This window comes from Chionomys nivalis, chromosome 7, assembly GCF_950005125.1.
Source record: "Chionomys nivalis chromosome 7, mChiNiv1.1, whole genome shotgun sequence".
Lineage (NCBI taxonomy): Eukaryota > Metazoa > Chordata > Mammalia > Rodentia > Cricetidae > Chionomys > Chionomys nivalis.
In genome coordinates this window covers 77,007,973-77,024,015 of record NC_080092.1, presented here as the reverse complement: position 1 = coordinate 77,024,015, position 16,043 = coordinate 77,007,973, and the positions used below count along the sequence as shown (strand labels likewise).

The 16,043-nt window shown below is 51.5% G+C and overlaps 1 protein-coding gene across 2 annotated transcripts; it reads right to left on the bottom strand.

Moving 5' to 3' along the window:
- Positions 1-5,073: 5,073 nt before the first annotated feature.
- On the bottom strand, positions 5,074-15,658 carry Sp6 (Sp6 transcription factor). Of its 2 annotated transcripts, none has more exons than XM_057775091.1 (2): positions 15,612-15,658; positions 5,074-8,449 (listed from the first exon to the last, which is right to left on the bottom strand). In XM_057775091.1, the coding sequence occupies exon 2, from the start codon at positions 8,390-8,392 to the stop codon at positions 7,262-7,264; it is 1,131 nt and encodes a 376-aa protein (XP_057631074.1). In that variant the 5' UTR covers positions 8,393-8,449; positions 15,612-15,658; the 3' UTR covers positions 5,074-7,261. The 2 variants fall into 2 exon arrangements, with proteins under 2 accessions (XP_057631074.1, XP_057631073.1); XM_057775090.1 differs by lacking the exon at positions 15,612-15,658 and adding an exon at positions 10,736-10,967.
- Between the last annotated feature and the right edge of the window lie 385 nt (positions 15,659-16,043).

The following is a 16,043-nucleotide window of genomic DNA, read 5'->3' as shown; positions in this document are numbered from 1 at the left end:
TCCCAGGTGACCTGGAAGGTCTTTGTCCCCGGAGGCGGGGCCGAAACAGAACACCTGCAATCCCAACGTTTCCCACGAGGGTGCGCGCTAGCTAGCACTACTTCTTGGAACTAAGGGGCCTTCCGAATCCTGCCTGGGTGTTCTGGACTTTCCCGTTCAGTCTTATCAGAGAGAGTCACTATTAGGAGGCGGAGCGGAAGGAGAAAAGAAGGCTGAGTGAAAAGAGAGTATTCATAAAATAGCCAACGGTACTGGGGATTCTGGAAATGAAGGGAGAACTTTAGCTGCCTGCATCCTGACTTGAATTCCCAAGACTCAATCCCAGTAAAATGCACAGCACAAGACAGGATGCATAGGAATATCTTAGGTTACAGTAGCATTCATTTTACCAATTTTTTAAAAAATTATTTTTAGAGGCTAGAGAGATAACTCAGCACTTAAGGGCACTGGCTGCTCTTGCAGAGGACCTGGGTTTGATTTCCAGCATCCACACAGTGGTTCAGAGCTGTCTGTAACTCCACTTTCAGGGAATCCGATGCCTTCTGGCCTGCATGGACACCAGACACACATGTGTGCACAGACACACATACGGACAGGCATCCTTAAACACAGCATTTTTAGTTTTGTAATTGTGTGTGTGTGTGGATTATGTGTAAGGGAGGGCATGGGCCCGAGGAAGCCAGAAAAGAGTGTTCCCTCCCTCTCTTGAAACTGGAATCTCAGGGGGTTGTGAGCCACCTGGCATGGGTGGTAGGAACCAAACTCAGGTTCAGAACACACTCATTTATTTTCAGTTCTAGATATCCTGTCTCAGAAGCGGCCCACCTTGTTGCCGTTGTCTTTAATATATTTTACTGTTCGACTTTGGGAGACTATTTGTGTGTGTCCATGTGTGCAGTGTACATGCACATGTGTGTGAGTGCTTGTGCACACTAGAGGTCAACATGGGTGTTTTCCTCGGTTGCTCGCCATCTTGTTTTCTGAGGCAGGATCTCTGATTAAACCTGAAGCTTTGATTCTGCTACACTGTCTGGTCGGGAAGCCCAGGGCTCTTCCATCTCCACCTCCCCAGGACTGGGATTGTGAGCGCATGCAGCACTCAGGATGGAACCCAGGCACTGGTGCTTGCTGGGCAGATGCTTCATTGTCTGAACCCTTCCTGGCTGAGCCATCTCCCTGCCCTCATGTGTCCAGTGTGTCTCATGTCATATACACAGAACTCTCCTGCCTCCCAAAATCCAAGTTCTGTGCGGCCCCATAAGTGCACAACACTTGGAAGGAAATTTAGAAATTTCTATTTCAAAAATACGATATTTCTACCTTCTACATGCAGTAAAAATGAAATAGCAAAGGAGAAATTTGGGTTAAGAGGGACATACAGTGGGGGCTGGAGAGATGGCTCAGAGGTTAAGAGCATTGCCTGCTCTTCCAGAGGTCCTGAGTTCAATTCCCAGCAACCACATGGTGGCTTACAACCATCTGTAATGAGGTCTGGTGCCCTCTTCTGGTCTGTAGGCATACACGCAGACAGAATATTGTATACATAATAAATATTAAAAAAGAGAGAGAGAGAGAGAGAGAGAGAGAGAGGGACATACAGTGTTGTGAAGCTGGATTCCGACCTCAAATATTTCTGGTTTTCAGTTCATTTTTCCTCTATGTATCATCTCTGTAGCCAGAAGAAAATGCATCTCAGCCGGGTGGTGGTGGTGGTGCATGCCTTTAATCCCAGCACTTGAGAGGCAGAGGCAGGTGGATCTCTGTGAGTTTGAGGCCGACCTGGTCTACAAGAACTAGTTCCAGGACAGGCTCCAAAGCTACAGAGAACCCTGGGAAAAAAATTAAAAAGAAAAAGAAAGAAAGAAAGAAAGAAAGAAAGAAAGAAAGAAAGAAAGAAAGAAGAAAAATACACCACCAACAAGAAAATGCATCTTATAAATTATGTTCATATGACCTCAAGGAATTACTTCTAGGGGTTACATGGAGTCTGTAATATTTCAACAATCTTAATTCTTGTAATAAATAAACATAAACATAAGACAGAGAGAGATAGAGTGTGTGAGTTGTGTGTGATTACTTTAATCAATTTTTTTTGTTTGTTTTTTGAGACAGGGTTTCTCTGTAGCTTTGGAGCCTGTCCTGGAACTAGCTCTTGTAGACCATGCTGGTCTTGAACTCACAGAGATCCTCCTGCCTCTTCCTCCCAAGTGCTGGGATTAAAGGCATGCGCCACCACCGCCTGGCTGTTTTTTGTTTTTTGAGACAGGGTTTCTCTGTAGCTTTTGAGCCTGGAACTAGCTCTTGTAGACTAGTCTCAAATTCACAGAGACCCTTCTCTCTGCCTCCTCCTGAGTGCTGGTATTAAAGGCATGCGCCACCACTGCCTGACTAGAAATGTCTCTCAAGAGCTGAAGAGACAGCTCTTTAGTTAAGAGCACTTGCTACTCTTGCAGAGAGGACCAAAGCTGGGTTCCCAGCATTTAGACCAGGTGGTTCACATCAGCCTGTAACTCCAGTTCCAGGAGATCCAACACCCTCTTCTGGCTTCAGTGGGCACCTACAGTGAAGTCTACATACCATATACTTAATTATTAAATAAAAAGAAAACTTCAGAAAAATAAAATAAGCAATACAGTTAACTTAAACTATCCTTATGGTTCTTTCTTTCTTTCTTTCTTTCTTTCTTTCTTTCTTTCTTTCTTTCTTTCTTTCTTTGAGACAAGGTTTCTTTGTAGTTTTGGAGCCTGTCCTGGAACTAGTTCTTGTAAACCAGGCTGGCCTCGAACCCACAGAGATCCACCTGCCTCTGCCTCCCGAGTGCTGGGATTAAAGGCGTGCGCCACCACGCCCAGCTCGATCCTTATAGCTCCTGTTTGCCCATTCTGCCTCACTAGGAATATATCTTTGGAATTCAAATGAGGATGCAGCTGAGATTTTTCCTAATCTTCAGCTACCACAATTATCTGTAGCTCCAGTTTCAGGGTTTTGGTGCCCTCTTCTAGTCTCTAAGGGCACTGTCTTCATGTGGTGCATATATATATGCAGGCAAACATTCACACTTATTATTATTATTATCATCATCATCATCATCATTATTTATTCCGAGGCAGGGTTTCTCTGTGTTGTCCTGGCTGTCCTAGAACTCTCGTTGGAGATCAGACAACCTTGAACTCAGAGATCTGCCTGGTCAAGTGCTAGGATTAAAAGCCACATTAAAAATTTTTTTGAAAAAGAAATATTTCTTATTATTCTGTAGACTGTATTCTGTGACTTTTTTATTTGATTAGTTCTAACAGTTCTTTGGTTTTGCTCCTAATATTCTTTTTAAATTTACATTGCTGGTATTATCCATTAGGCAGTAAAGGATTGTTGGGGGTTGTAAAAGCTGCTTCCGCGCGTCTTGGAGGAGGGGTGCGAAGTTGCTCAATGCTGTACTTGGCCACAGGCATTCGAGGCACCCTGCGAAGACAGGTTCCTCTTCTGCACTTCCCCAGTTGTCCGCTGGGGGGCGGGACGGGCCGAAGAAGAAGGAGGCAGCCGGAAGAGCAGGAGGAGGTGGAAGCTGCGGACTTCAAGCAACCCCAGGCTGCGTTCCAGGGCCGTCTCCTGTCCCTGTTTCTACTTTTGACTTCATTCACCCGCCACTTCTCTCAGAGAGGTCGTCCAGAGGCTCAATCCATACGGGATGATTTCCCTCCCTTTCAGCCTCTCCACTACAATCCTGCTACGGTGCCACTTCTGAGGGGTCATAGGTGACCCTGGGTTCCTTCAGGGGGCCCAGGCCAGCCAGGCAGCATTGCAGAGGATCAAGCATGCATCAGAGCCCCACCAAAGGCCCCTGCTAAGAATGCAGGTCAGCTGGAGGAGTTGCAAGGGGAGGAGGGAGGGCCCTGGCCCTGCCCAGACAAGCCCAGCCGGCCCTACAGCTGCCCTCCTGTCCCTGGGGGCAGATATGGGGAAAGAGAGGGGACTCACCAGGTTTCTGGGGTCTAATTCCCCCAGAACCAGGAAGACAAAAGAGGTGCCCCGCAGGAGTGCCTCAGGCAGGAGGTCACAGGTAAACAGGCTCTGAGTTGTTAAATCCTGTAACAGATAAATGCAGGTGCTCACCCCCAACCAGTCTGGCTTTCTCCACAGCCCCTAAATTATCCTGATGTCCTCGTCCAGCGTCCCCTTCAACTCCGAGGCCCCCAGTTCTCTCAGACATGTGATAGAATGGGTCAATCTGAGAACCAGATTTGACTAGAGAAATTGGGTTAGGGATTGTAGGGGCTGGGAATCCCATGAGGGAAAACAATACATTTGGAGAAAAAAAATATATAAACAAAAGGTATGTAGGGAAGGTGACAGGGCATAATGACCAACCTTGCCGCAGGAAGCCAAAACAAAAGCTGTTTCCCTATCCCCTTCCAAACACCGGTCTCTGCAATCATGAGGCTTTCACTCTGAATTGGATACCAGCTATGAGTGGGCATCTCCAGTCCCTGAAGACAGCGAGTCCCGTGAGGGTGCGCCCGTGCACACTACAGTTGCGCAACCCCGGCAGGTTTCTTGCTTTGAGTAGTAGCAGCAACCTTTCCCTCATACTTTCCAGCTGGGCAGATGCCCATCAGATATCCTGGCTGCCTTTCATCGCCTTGTCTCTGATAGGGATCACCCTGGGTGAAGAAATCGCTGTCAGTCACCCCATCTCACTCACAGCCAGAGGGACCGGCTGACACGCATGCTCCCATGGGGGTGGGGAGAGTCAGGCGGCCAGCTATGACTGGGAAGGGAGGGGACCTTGAGGAGGAACAAGTTATAAGTAGAATACGGAAACATCCTGAAACTGCTCCTCTCCACAGATGAGTACCAGAGACTATGGATCCGCAAGCAGCCTTTCTCTCCTTATCGCCTTCAGGATAGGATCAGATCCAAGCTCTGCCCCAGCCAATTGAATAGAGGTGATGCTTGCCCAAGGATCCCCCTGCCCGGTCCCCCCTGTGGAGGGACAGAGTCAAAAAATAATAATAATAATAATAAAGGAGGCTGAGCTGGAAGACAAACAAAGCAAGAGTGTGGTTGGTTGATGACTTTATTGTTGCATAAAAAACACAGGCTGTTTCTGCCTCCTCCTCCCCACCCCCCAAGTGGGTTCACAGCAGTAAAAGAAAAAAAAATCCTACATTTTCCTCTAGGGGGGCTGCCTAGAACGACAGGCAGCTGAGAAACCTAGGCTGATGAAGAGCAGGGCAGACAAAAACTATCCAAAGCCCTGCCTGTAGATCTTAGGGTTCAGAGCGTCTATAGGGGGGACCATGCATGCCCCCCATACCCACACCCACGTAGGAGTTCCCCTAAGAATGGTCACTGGAAAAGGTTGTCTTGGTAGCACAGGGAGAGGGTGGCTGGTTTCGATGGGTGGAGGAGAGAGCATCTCACACCCACGGTGCCCTTCTTTCTCCCCCTCTGTGCCTACCTAGCCAGGCAACCTGCAGGCATGGCCAACTTTCCTCTCGCTCTCAGTCCTCTTTGTAAGAAAGGGGACCTCTGGCTTAGGTTAGCAGGAGGTGAGGAAAAGAGGGAGAACACAGAAAGAACCTTATTCTTAAACTACCTCAGGCCCCTACATCCCACAGGGAGTCACCCTGTCCCTTTTAAGGAGGAGCTCTTTCTATACAAACACATATTCCTACCCAGATCCCAGCCCCTACTTCCCATACAGTTCCCAGTCCTTGGACTGGGCTCCAGCATCCCCAATGGAGGAAGAGATACTTGGGTCTAGGCCCCAGACCTTGGAAGGGGTTTATAAGATGGGGTCTCAGGAGACCCCAGGCTCAGTAGAGAAACACGTACATACATACAGGTACAGACAACACACACATACACACTCACACCCTAAAATTATTAAATAAAATACCCATTGCTTATAACTTAAAAATCAACACACAGCTATTCCCTGCAGAGGGTTCTGGGTGGAGAGAAGAAAGCAAGAGAGAGGTCGGAGGGACTCAAGGCCTCGGCCTCAAACCTGAGTGTGCCTCCAGCCCCAGGGTCCTGTGGTCTGCCAGGCAGAAATCTACCCTCCCCACCCTGTGATCAAAACCCTAATGTATCTCTAGCATCTAAGAAAGGGACAAAGAAACAGCTTCCTAGAGTCCCTTCTAGGGGAGAACTCTTCATATGGAAGGAGAATTCCCACGGGGGGGGGGACGGACTCTATAATAGTGGAGGGGACATGAACGGGTCAAACTAAAGCTAAAGAGTGGGCCGGGGGAGTCCAGACAGGGGCAGTGTCCTCACTGTAATCCCTCTGCTAGGACAACCCCAAACAGTCAAAGGACCCCTCTCCCTTCCATCCCCACCAAGAAAGCTAAGGATAGGGACCTGAGGGTGGGGTGGAGTAGGGGAGTCCATGCCAACTCTGGAGTTGGTGCTGGTGGCTGACTTTAGAAAACTACCTAGGGTATTGGATGGAGAATGGGAACTACTAAATTTGAGTTCTTTTTAAAAGGTCTAAGAGTTAAAGATTAAATTAGAGTTGGAAAAAGAAGCGGTTAGTTCTTCCATTTCCCACCCCCCTCCCCCATGTCAAACTTCTTCCAATTTTGTAAGAGGACCTCCCTGCCGGATTCCCATGTAACTCTGACCTCCAGCTCACAGCTCTGGCTACGAAGCTGTGCCTTCTCTGACTCTCGTAGACTGAATCAGAAGGGTTTATAAGGAATTCATTGAAGGGGATTTGTTCTGACGGAACAACCCTCCAAGTTAGATAGACAGCCCCTTAAGAGGAGCCACCCCAGGCTCCCTACCTCATCTCTGCTCTCTCTCTGGAAATTTTAGAGGGAGAAGCGCTAGCAGGGGGATGAAAGGGACCTAGGCCTTAGGGCGGCTCCGAGGTGCTTTTATGTCCGGGTTCCCAGGAGCTAAAGACGTGTCCAGACAGCTACCCCCAACGCCCCAAGCCAGTCTCTCTTCCCCTCAGCTCCCGGGACGTGACATTTCTACTAGCCGATCCCTCCACACGGTAGGAGTGCTCCATCCTAACGCTTCAGCAACTCAGGGGAGGGTGAAATAGTGAAAAAGAAAAGAAGCGAGGGGCACGTTAGCTCCTGGCAGCCTAAACACTCAAATAGCCTCCCTTCTAGCCCCAGAAACTAAAAAACAAAAAAACCCTAGCGCCCCTCTCCCTGTCCCCTCACCATCAATAAATAACCACCTTCCCCTTTTCCTCAGGCCGCCCCCCTAAAAAGATCGGCAGGGATGAGACATCCACAGGGGCTCAGTTGGAGGGCGCCGAGCTGCCTTCGGCCTCCCGTTTCCCTTTGCTCCCGGGTGGCTCCACTGTGCCGCCCGCCTTGGCCTCGCCCTGGGCCGCCGCCGCAGCCTCCTCTTTGGAGCCCTCGTGGGTTTTCATGTGCTTGGCCAGGTGGTCGCTGCGCATGAAGACTCGGCTGCAGACCGCACAGGGGAACTTCTTGGTCCCGGTGTGGGTCTGAAGGTGGCGCTGCAGCTCGTCGGAGCGCGTGAAGCGCTTGCCACAGAAAAGCCAGTTGCACACGAAGGGACGGTCGCCGCTGTGCCACCGCAGGTGCGCCTTCAGATGCGACGTCTTGGCGTAGGCTTTCCCGCAGCCTGGGATGTGGCAGTTGTGCAAATGCTTCTTCTTGCCCCCATCGGGCCCGCACGGAGCCCCGAGTCGCTCCGCCTCCAGGCAGTTGGGGCAGCGACACACGGTCTGCCCAGAGCTGCGGGGCACAGACCGCCGGGAGCCTTTGGGTCGGGCAGCCGCATCCAGACTGGAATCCAGCCCTTGGGACTCTGGCGCCGCCGCTTCCAAGGCCTTAGCCCCGTCGGGTGGCCCTAGGAGGTGCTGCCCACCCGCGGCTGGGAGGAGGTGGTGCGGGTGCGGATGGGGCGGCGGAGCACAGAGCTGGTGGTCTCCGACGTATCCTCCCAAACCAGGCTGAAGCGCGCCCGGGTGGCCAGGTGAGGTCAGCGCTCCTTGAGTATGGGGGAGGTCCATCCAGCTAGTGCCGGGATGTAGGTCCCACCACGAGCCATCCTCCGTGCCTGGGTGAGTCGGCCGGAACCACGATTCGTAATGATGTGACATGTCCGGCTGCAGGAGCTTGGAAAAGGGTCCCGGAGCCAAGGGACTGTCACTTTCCAGGTCCTCGCAGGTTACCCGCGAGGAGGCCCCTGGCAACTCATAGCCCTGTGAGAAGTCTACCTCCGGGCCCAGCGGGAGGCTCTGCAGCTCTGCAGGCTGCAGCGGGGAGGGGTAGTCCCCGACCTCAGGGCTCGTGTGACCCTGGTACGTCTGGAGAGGCTGCAGGTCGAGGCGCGGCGGTGATGCGTGAGGCGCGTCGGTGTGCTGGCTGCCCAGAGAGCCACAGACAGCGGTTAGCATTGCCGGGATCCGGGGTGGGGTGAGGGCAGGGACGGTCAAGGGCACCTCAGGTGGGACCTAGAGGAGGCAAAGATGAGACACAGTAAAGAAGGAGACCTGCTTACTTTCCCTAACCCAGATTCTTCCTAGCAAAGCTCTCCTTCCGAGCCCCTAGGAGGAAAAGGGGGGCGTGCCTCTGGGTGGAGACAAATCAGTTCTAACCTGGGAATGCTAGGAAGGAGTAAGAATGTGAAAGTTTAGGTCGGGGCACAGAAAGGCCTTTCCTCTAAGTGACCCCGCCCTTAGGACTCAGCTTCTCCTGGAGTTGGGCTGGTCCCAACCGCCAGAACCATCTCTATGTAGCTGCCTGGACATTTCCCCCTGCAGACCAGCTGCCAACCTAAATGACTGATCTAATTTTAGCCCCAGGCTAACTCTGGACCCAGATAGGGCAGGGGTATGCTTCTGGCTGCTCGAGGTGATTTGCCCTTCAGAAAGTCCAGAACAGGTCCTGAGCTTTTTGCCAAAGCCAATCTCACAGACCTGCTGTAACAATATGGAATAGCATTTAATCTCTCTATACAGTCCCCAGCTTGGTTGACTCTGCCCACCAAACCCATTCCCTAACTCAACACCCACTCCTTCCCCTTACCAGAGAAAGAGATCACCCAGAGAATTGCTTGTTAGAAACTTGCAAAAATATGGCCGCTGCTCCCCTACAGAAGGCAGCATCAGAGTTTGGAAGAGACGGGCATCCTTTACCCCAGAACCCAAAGGAGAGCACTGGAGAACTTGTAGAAGCCCCTTATAGTACTCTGATGTTGAGAGTTACTGTTCTGAGCCTGCTCTTGTTGAAGAAAGCAGAACTTGGAGCAACAACTAGACTAAGGTGCCCATTTAATCATTCAATCAACAAGCATTCACTGTGCAGTACCTCTGGGAACCAGTTCCTTTTTTTTTTTTTTTTGGTTTTTCGAGACAGGGTTTCTCTGTGGTTTTGGAGCCTGTCCTGGAACTAGCTCTTGTAGACCAGGCTGGTCTCGAACTCACAGAGATCCGCCTGCCTCTGCCTCCCAAGTGCTGGGATTAAAGGCGTGCGCCACCACCGCCCGGCTTCCAGTTCCCTTTCTTAAAGCAATAGAAACCCAAGGCCCAGCAGAAACCTAGAGATCTGGCCTGGGTGTGGTGATGCAAGCCTTCAATCTAAACATTCAGGAAATCGAAGCAGAAGAATGCAGAGTCCCAGGCCAGCCTGGGCTACACGGCAAAAGAAGGGAGGGAGGGAAGGGATGAGGGAGAGGGAGAAAGGAGAAGAGAAGGAAAAGAGAAGCCACTAAGCAGTGTGGGGACCATCTAATAAATAATGCCATCACTCCAGAGGCTAAGACAGAAAACTTCTGAGCTCAGCCTGGGCTCAGAGACCAGACCGTTTAAAAAACAAAAAAAAAAAAAAAACAAAAAAAAAAAATTAGAGAAACCTTAAAACCTCCACCGTTTTCTCCACCACAAATCTATGACCTGAAGGCCCCAGTCTTCTCTCCATCTCTCTCTAGAGCTTTGGAATCTTGCCTCTCTGTGGGCTGGTGTGGAAGAAAGCAATGACTTAGAGCCTTCCCGAAGCAGGGCTCAGCTGACCCTACTAACCTCCCGCCTTTGGGACCAGGGCGGTAGCATTGATAGTCTGGGAGAGGCAGGGAAGAGGAGGACCCGGGTGCCTACTCTGGCTCGGGCAGCCTTACCACAAGAAAGAAACAGGGTGAAGCAGCAGGAATGGAGCCTTAGGCCGGGGCGGGGCAGCCCAGAAAGGGTTGGGCTGGAGCAGTGAGGCCTGGGACCCTAATAGCTTTTGGCGCCTGGGAATTGCCCCAGGGTCGGGGGGGGGGGGATGGGAAGGCTAAGATGACCCATGCTGCGAGGGGCCTCTCTGGACAGAGAGCTGGAGCCCAGGCCCAGAATGCAATGGCCTGCAATCAAGGCTGCACTAAAAGAAAGCAGAGCGAACACATCGGCTCCCCAGTCCGAAAAAGATGGTAGAGACAGACTTCTTTAAGTCCCATGGATCGTCTGCCTTTCCCGATTCCCAGTGCCCAGGCGGTAGGGACTTTCGTTCAAACACGGTTTTCAAAGTTCCAATACTCCGGTTGTCCCAGTTGCTCCAGTTTCCCCAGTTCCCAAACTCCCTTGGTGCCTCTAGTCCTTCCCGTCCTCCCGGTTTTTTTCTCCGTCTGGGTACTCAGTTCCTCGGATCCTTTACGACCACCCTCCCCATGAGGCCAGCGCAGGCTGCCATGTGTTCCGAGCATCTTTCCCCTCGGATCTCCGCCGCGCGCGTCCCTGGCCGCGCGGACCCGGGCTCCTTCCTACCTGGCGTTTGCGCTCGGGCTCGGGGCACCGCAGGCTGGCGCGCTACAGACGGGCGCTCATGGGCCCTGCGCACTGGCCGGCTCTCGCGGCGTGGGACGGGAGCCGAGGGCAAGCTGGGGTCGCAACCAAAGCCGGCGATCGGCGGCGGTGGTGGCGGTGAGAGCCGGCGGGAGGGTGGAGGGCGGGCGGGCACCGGTGAGCAAGTAAGCGAGCGAGGGAGGCCAGCTCCGCCCGTGACTCACCGCGCTCTCTGCCTTCATCCTCTCCCCTGCGCTCCTTTTTCCCCCCCGAACCCACGGCCCCGCCCACCTCACCTGCGGCCGCCTTTAACCCTTGCTGGCTCGGCTGGAGGCGAGGCCCAGCCCCGCGCGAGGAGGGGGCGGGCGGGAAGGATGGCTAACCAGGCCATTTCCCTCCCTCTCCCTCACTCCTCCCAGGTCCCCACCACTCCCTGAGTTAAGGGCCTAAGTTGGAAAGTTTTTCCTATGTTCAGAGACCGTGTCCTATCCCGTGGAAATCTGATCCAGAGCTGGTTCAGTCCGGCGGGGGACACGGCTCAGACCCGGGATGGGACGAAGGACCGAGAGTCCTGGGAGAGCTATCGAGCCTTCCTTAGGACGCATGTGGCTACCAGTGCTTTTGACCCCGCGTCCTGTGCTAGAACTGAGTGAAAAGGAGACTTGAAGACCAAGTTTTTGCCCGGCCCACCCCCAGGCCCAGACCAAGAGAGAAGTGTATTTTGGCTACACCGCTGCCCTCCCTCCACCACCACCATGCGCCGAACTTTCCCCTCCGCTTTCCTGAGATCCTCCCCCTCTATCTGGCCACTGGACTTTTTGGGTGATGAGCATCCTCTCAATGTCTTCCCTAGTCTCCGGTTCTCACTGGCCCTCAGATTCTCTCAGTGTATTCTCTCCACCTTTCCTTAGGCGGCAAGCCTGGCGCCATCGAAGTCCACTACGTAAGTCCGCCGCCTTCTTCCCGGACCCGGTTGCTCAGCCTGTACGCGGGGTTGCTGCCGCGCACTTGGATCTGAGGGTTGGGCTGGCACCTGAATGGCCCGGGAAAGGCACATTTCAGCCACGGATTGAGCGAGTCTTTTTGCCACCCGCTCTCCGAGTCTCGGCTGAGTATCTTAAGTTTAGAGAAAGGTCTGGGATTCCTTGGAGGAAATAAATGCGCGTAAGCAAAGCCACATTCTGGTACGTTTTCAGGGCGTCCACCGCGCCACTAAACAAAACTCTCAAGATCCGAATTGGTGGAAATCCTGACATCCCTACCTCGAGCTCAGGTGGGCACCACAGTACCCCCAGTTCTCTGCCCTGATGGCCTGGCTAAAAGTGGCTCATGTGCCTTCTCTGCCACCTCCGAAGCCCGCGCGCTGTGACCTCCCTAGGTGACCCTTTCTGACACAGAATTTCTGAGCGATTTTCGTTGTCTCTTTCCTTACTGGGTCTAGCTTTCTCTACACACTCTTCAACATCACTTTCCGAGAGTTCTGTCATTTAGACTGATTTAATCTCGCCATTATGGACTCTTCTTTCTTTTTCTTTTCTTTTTCTTTTTTTTTTCTTCTTTGTTTTTTAAAGCTGGGTCTCACTCTGTATCCCAGGCTGGCTGGGAAATCACTTGATTGCTTATGTCGGCAGCAATCTCCCTGCCTCAACCTCGCAAATTCTAGAATCACGGGTGTTAAGGACCACGCCCGGCTTTCCATCCTCATTTCACTCCGACTAGTTTGTCTGTTCCCGTTTGAGACACGCTGAAGTATTCAGCTTAACTGAATCCATCAGCCTTCTGAAGGTCAGTGCATGCACGTGTCTCCCTAGCGGTCAGTGCTTCCGCTATTTGAACACCTTTGTCACTTCTAAAACTGGAGTCCTTCACCAGGACAACCTGGGTACAAGCTGGGAGGGTTTCCTGGGGTATAAGTAAATCCTGTCTAAAAGAGCAAATTCCGTGATGCCCCTGCTAGAAACAGAATAACCCTTAATCCTTTTAGAATAAGTTTGTTCCAGAAACACGTGCAGATTAAAGTACATTCAGAAAGATCTTTGGACTAGAAGGTCACAAACCTAAATCCTGGCCCCAGCGGTACATCTTTTACACTGACACTCGAGGACTATGTTATTCTATGCCTCTGGTTTCCTCAGTCGACCTGGAGGGTATTAGGAAGCCGAAGACATATAAGGTAGAGTTTGATGACCAGCCTGGACCTACTGTTCTTCCCTGCCCTTAGAGTTACATAACAAAAATTCTTAAGAATCCCTTTGGCCATTTGGGTCCAAATTCATACTTTTTATCAATAGTTTGTCCACTCAATCAACCTCCAAATCCTAACTGGTGGAGTTTGAATTCTCAGTTCAGTTACCTCCAGAGCCGAGTTAGGGGTTCCTAACTCAGGGAGCAGAACCTGACTTGGGTGGATATGGCTCCTGGAACAAGACTGGTTAGACCCTGGTATTCCAGTCTCCCCAGCCGTCTGGAGTCAGTGCATCTGCTACAGCAGTGGTTCTCAAGCTCTGGGTCTCGACCCTTTTGGTGGGTTGCATATCCGATATCCCGAACATCATATATTTACATTCCGACTCATAACAGTAGCGAAATTACAGTTATGAAGGGGCAACGAAATAACGTTATGGTTGAGGATCACCACATCATGAGGAACTGTATTAAAGAATCGAAGCCTTAGGAAGGTTGAGAACCACTGAGCCGCTGTTATTACAGCCAGCCAGGCACGAGCTAAAGCTAAAGTCAGTCTGAGTCCCCACATCCATTATAGGTGGCAGACTGCCTTATTTTCCAAGTGCTGTCCATCGTTTCTTGGAAAGCAGCTAGGAAAAGAATGGCAGAAACCCCACTCCAGGTTCCCCTTAACACTGCCCCATCCTGGAGCAAAGACCCTGCAACTGCTTTGTGACCCAGTTCAGCTGTAGGGAAGCTTCTCCGCGACCTCACGGTCATTCTGCCTCTCTGCCCTGCCTAGCTACCTCTCTTTCTTTCAGACAACCTGAACCTCATTCCTCTGCTTCCAACTTGTTCCTTTTCCCATTTGCTAGGTGTGTTCTCCTCCCAAATGACGATTGTGATCTAATATTGATTTGGCTGCTCAGGAGGTGACCATAGCCTGTGTCCTCTCCTGACTCAAGCCTGAATTGCCTGTCACACACATCGAGATGTCCTCAGGACACCGTCCGCTTCTATTCCTTCCTTTCATTCTCTCAAAGACAGATTTTTCCAAGTCTCTGTCTCTTATACCTGCCAGGCCTCACCTCAAACTTCTTTCAGGGTAAGTGATTCTCTGTGCCTGTTGCGGCCTCCTTGACTGGCATGCTCGTCAGAGGCAGCAATTCCGTATTGAGCACCCACTATGTGTACTCCAGGTACTCCTCCCCACACGGACCTCTAATTCTCATGAGCATGCAACAAAGTAATTATTACTATCATTCCCATTGTACAGATGAGGAAGCAAGGGATCAAAGAAGCTAAATGACCTGCCCAAGATTACAGAGATGCTAACTGACGAAAGAGGAAACTGAGTCCAGATAGGTAAGGCTCCAAAACCCACATTCTCCCTGCTATTCTGTCTGGCTTCGCTGTGGCAGAAGGGATGGCCCTGGGAGTTCAACATTTTTCTTTTCCAAGACAGGGTTTCTCTGTAGCTTTGGAGCCTGTCCTGGAACTCACTCTGTAGACCAGGCTGGCCCCAAACTCACAGAGATCTGCCTGTCTCTGCCTCCTGAGTACTGTGATGAAAGGCATGTGCCACTACCGCCCGGCTGGGAATGACATTTTTAACAGCCCTCTAGGTCCAAGCCACCTACATCTTGTGTCTGATAGGGCAAATTGATCTATCTCGGATTACTGGAACAAATCCCATTCCACACAGGTGTTCCTTTTCAGACCCCACATTGTCACTGTGAGGGACTGGAGATGGAGCTCGGTTGATAGAGTATTTGCTTAGCATGAATGGAGCCCTGGGTTCAGTCCCCAGCACCTAATAAAACTGGGTGTGGTGATGAACACCTGGAATCCCAGCTCTGAGGAAATAGGAACAGGGCTCAGGAATTCAAGGTCATTCTTAGCTATATAGTAAGTTTAAGGCCAGCCTGCACTTCATGAAACCTTGTCTCAAATGACAACAGAATTGTTCTAACAATAAAAATTATCAGATCCAGGTACTGAGAGGAAAACTCAACAAGGAGACACAAAACTCAAAATCACACAGCAAGTTAGAGGCAGAGCAGGCTAGACCTTACCTCCTAATTCCTGGGTTCCTAGTTGCTCACTATTTCTTACTCCTCACTCCCAACTTCATGTCTCCCAAACTTCAAGCTGGTGACCCAGGCCACCAGCACTTTCCTCCTGTCTCTGTTAACATTCTCAGATTCCTGGAAAAATGGGCACGGTCCAGATATGGGGTCAGATAGTTTAATTTATTCTTCACTTCTTTAGCAGACGTTGAGAGACTACTAGGGCCAAGCAGTGTGCTGGGGACTGATTTATTTTCATAAATCCAGATATCACTAGCCTCTATCATCTGTTTATCTGTTTTTAGTCTAAAGGATGAGCACCTCTTAGAACATCGGTGTGTGTGCATATGTGTACCCTGAATGTTTGCTAATATTCACCCATACTTTCTTTCAAATTGAAGTCCCCAATCTCGAATCCCTGCCCCACATCTTGCCCAGATCTCAGCCCAGCCCATTCCGAAGACCTCCCAGGGATCCTTGTTGGTCCTCCCTCCCCCACAGATCTCCCTTTTATCCCCCTTCTTCAACTGAGAAAGAAGTTTTCTAGACTCGGTCTCTTTCAGAAGAGACCTGGTCTTCTTCCCGAGGGTCCCCTATGCTAGACAGGGAAGAGCCTTTCTTACCAGTCCATGGAGCCCAGAGCTGGCAGCAGCAAGGATGGGCAAGTGGGGTGACGGGAGAGCCGGGCTTTATAGAGGAGGCGACAGTGAGAGCCAGAGAGGGAGCTGGGAGAACAGGCAGGATGCTGCCAAGTCCTCCCGGCCTCAGAAGCTTTTAGGATAATCCAGGAAGCAGTGGCCTGATTCTCATGGGGGGAGTGGGAGTGGGTGAGAGCTGAGAGTGAGGGCTGCCAGGAAGGGAGGACCACAACTGGAAGAGGCAGCTGGGGGTGGGGACAGAGCGCCGCACAGGACTTCCTTCTCCAGGGTCCAGGGTGGGCAGTGGGAGAGGGACCAAGTGGTTCTTGTGGGATGAAGGAAACGAGTCCATTGCTGGGGAGAACACTGGTGGGGTTGGGACTCTCTGAATGCCAGCCTCTTCCCAGCCCCCCAGCC

Coding starts and splice junctions, on each gene's coding strand:
- Sp6 (XM_057775091.1), bottom strand. CDS start 8,392: ATGCTAACCGCTGTCTGTGGCTCTCTGGGCAGCCAGCACACCGACGCG.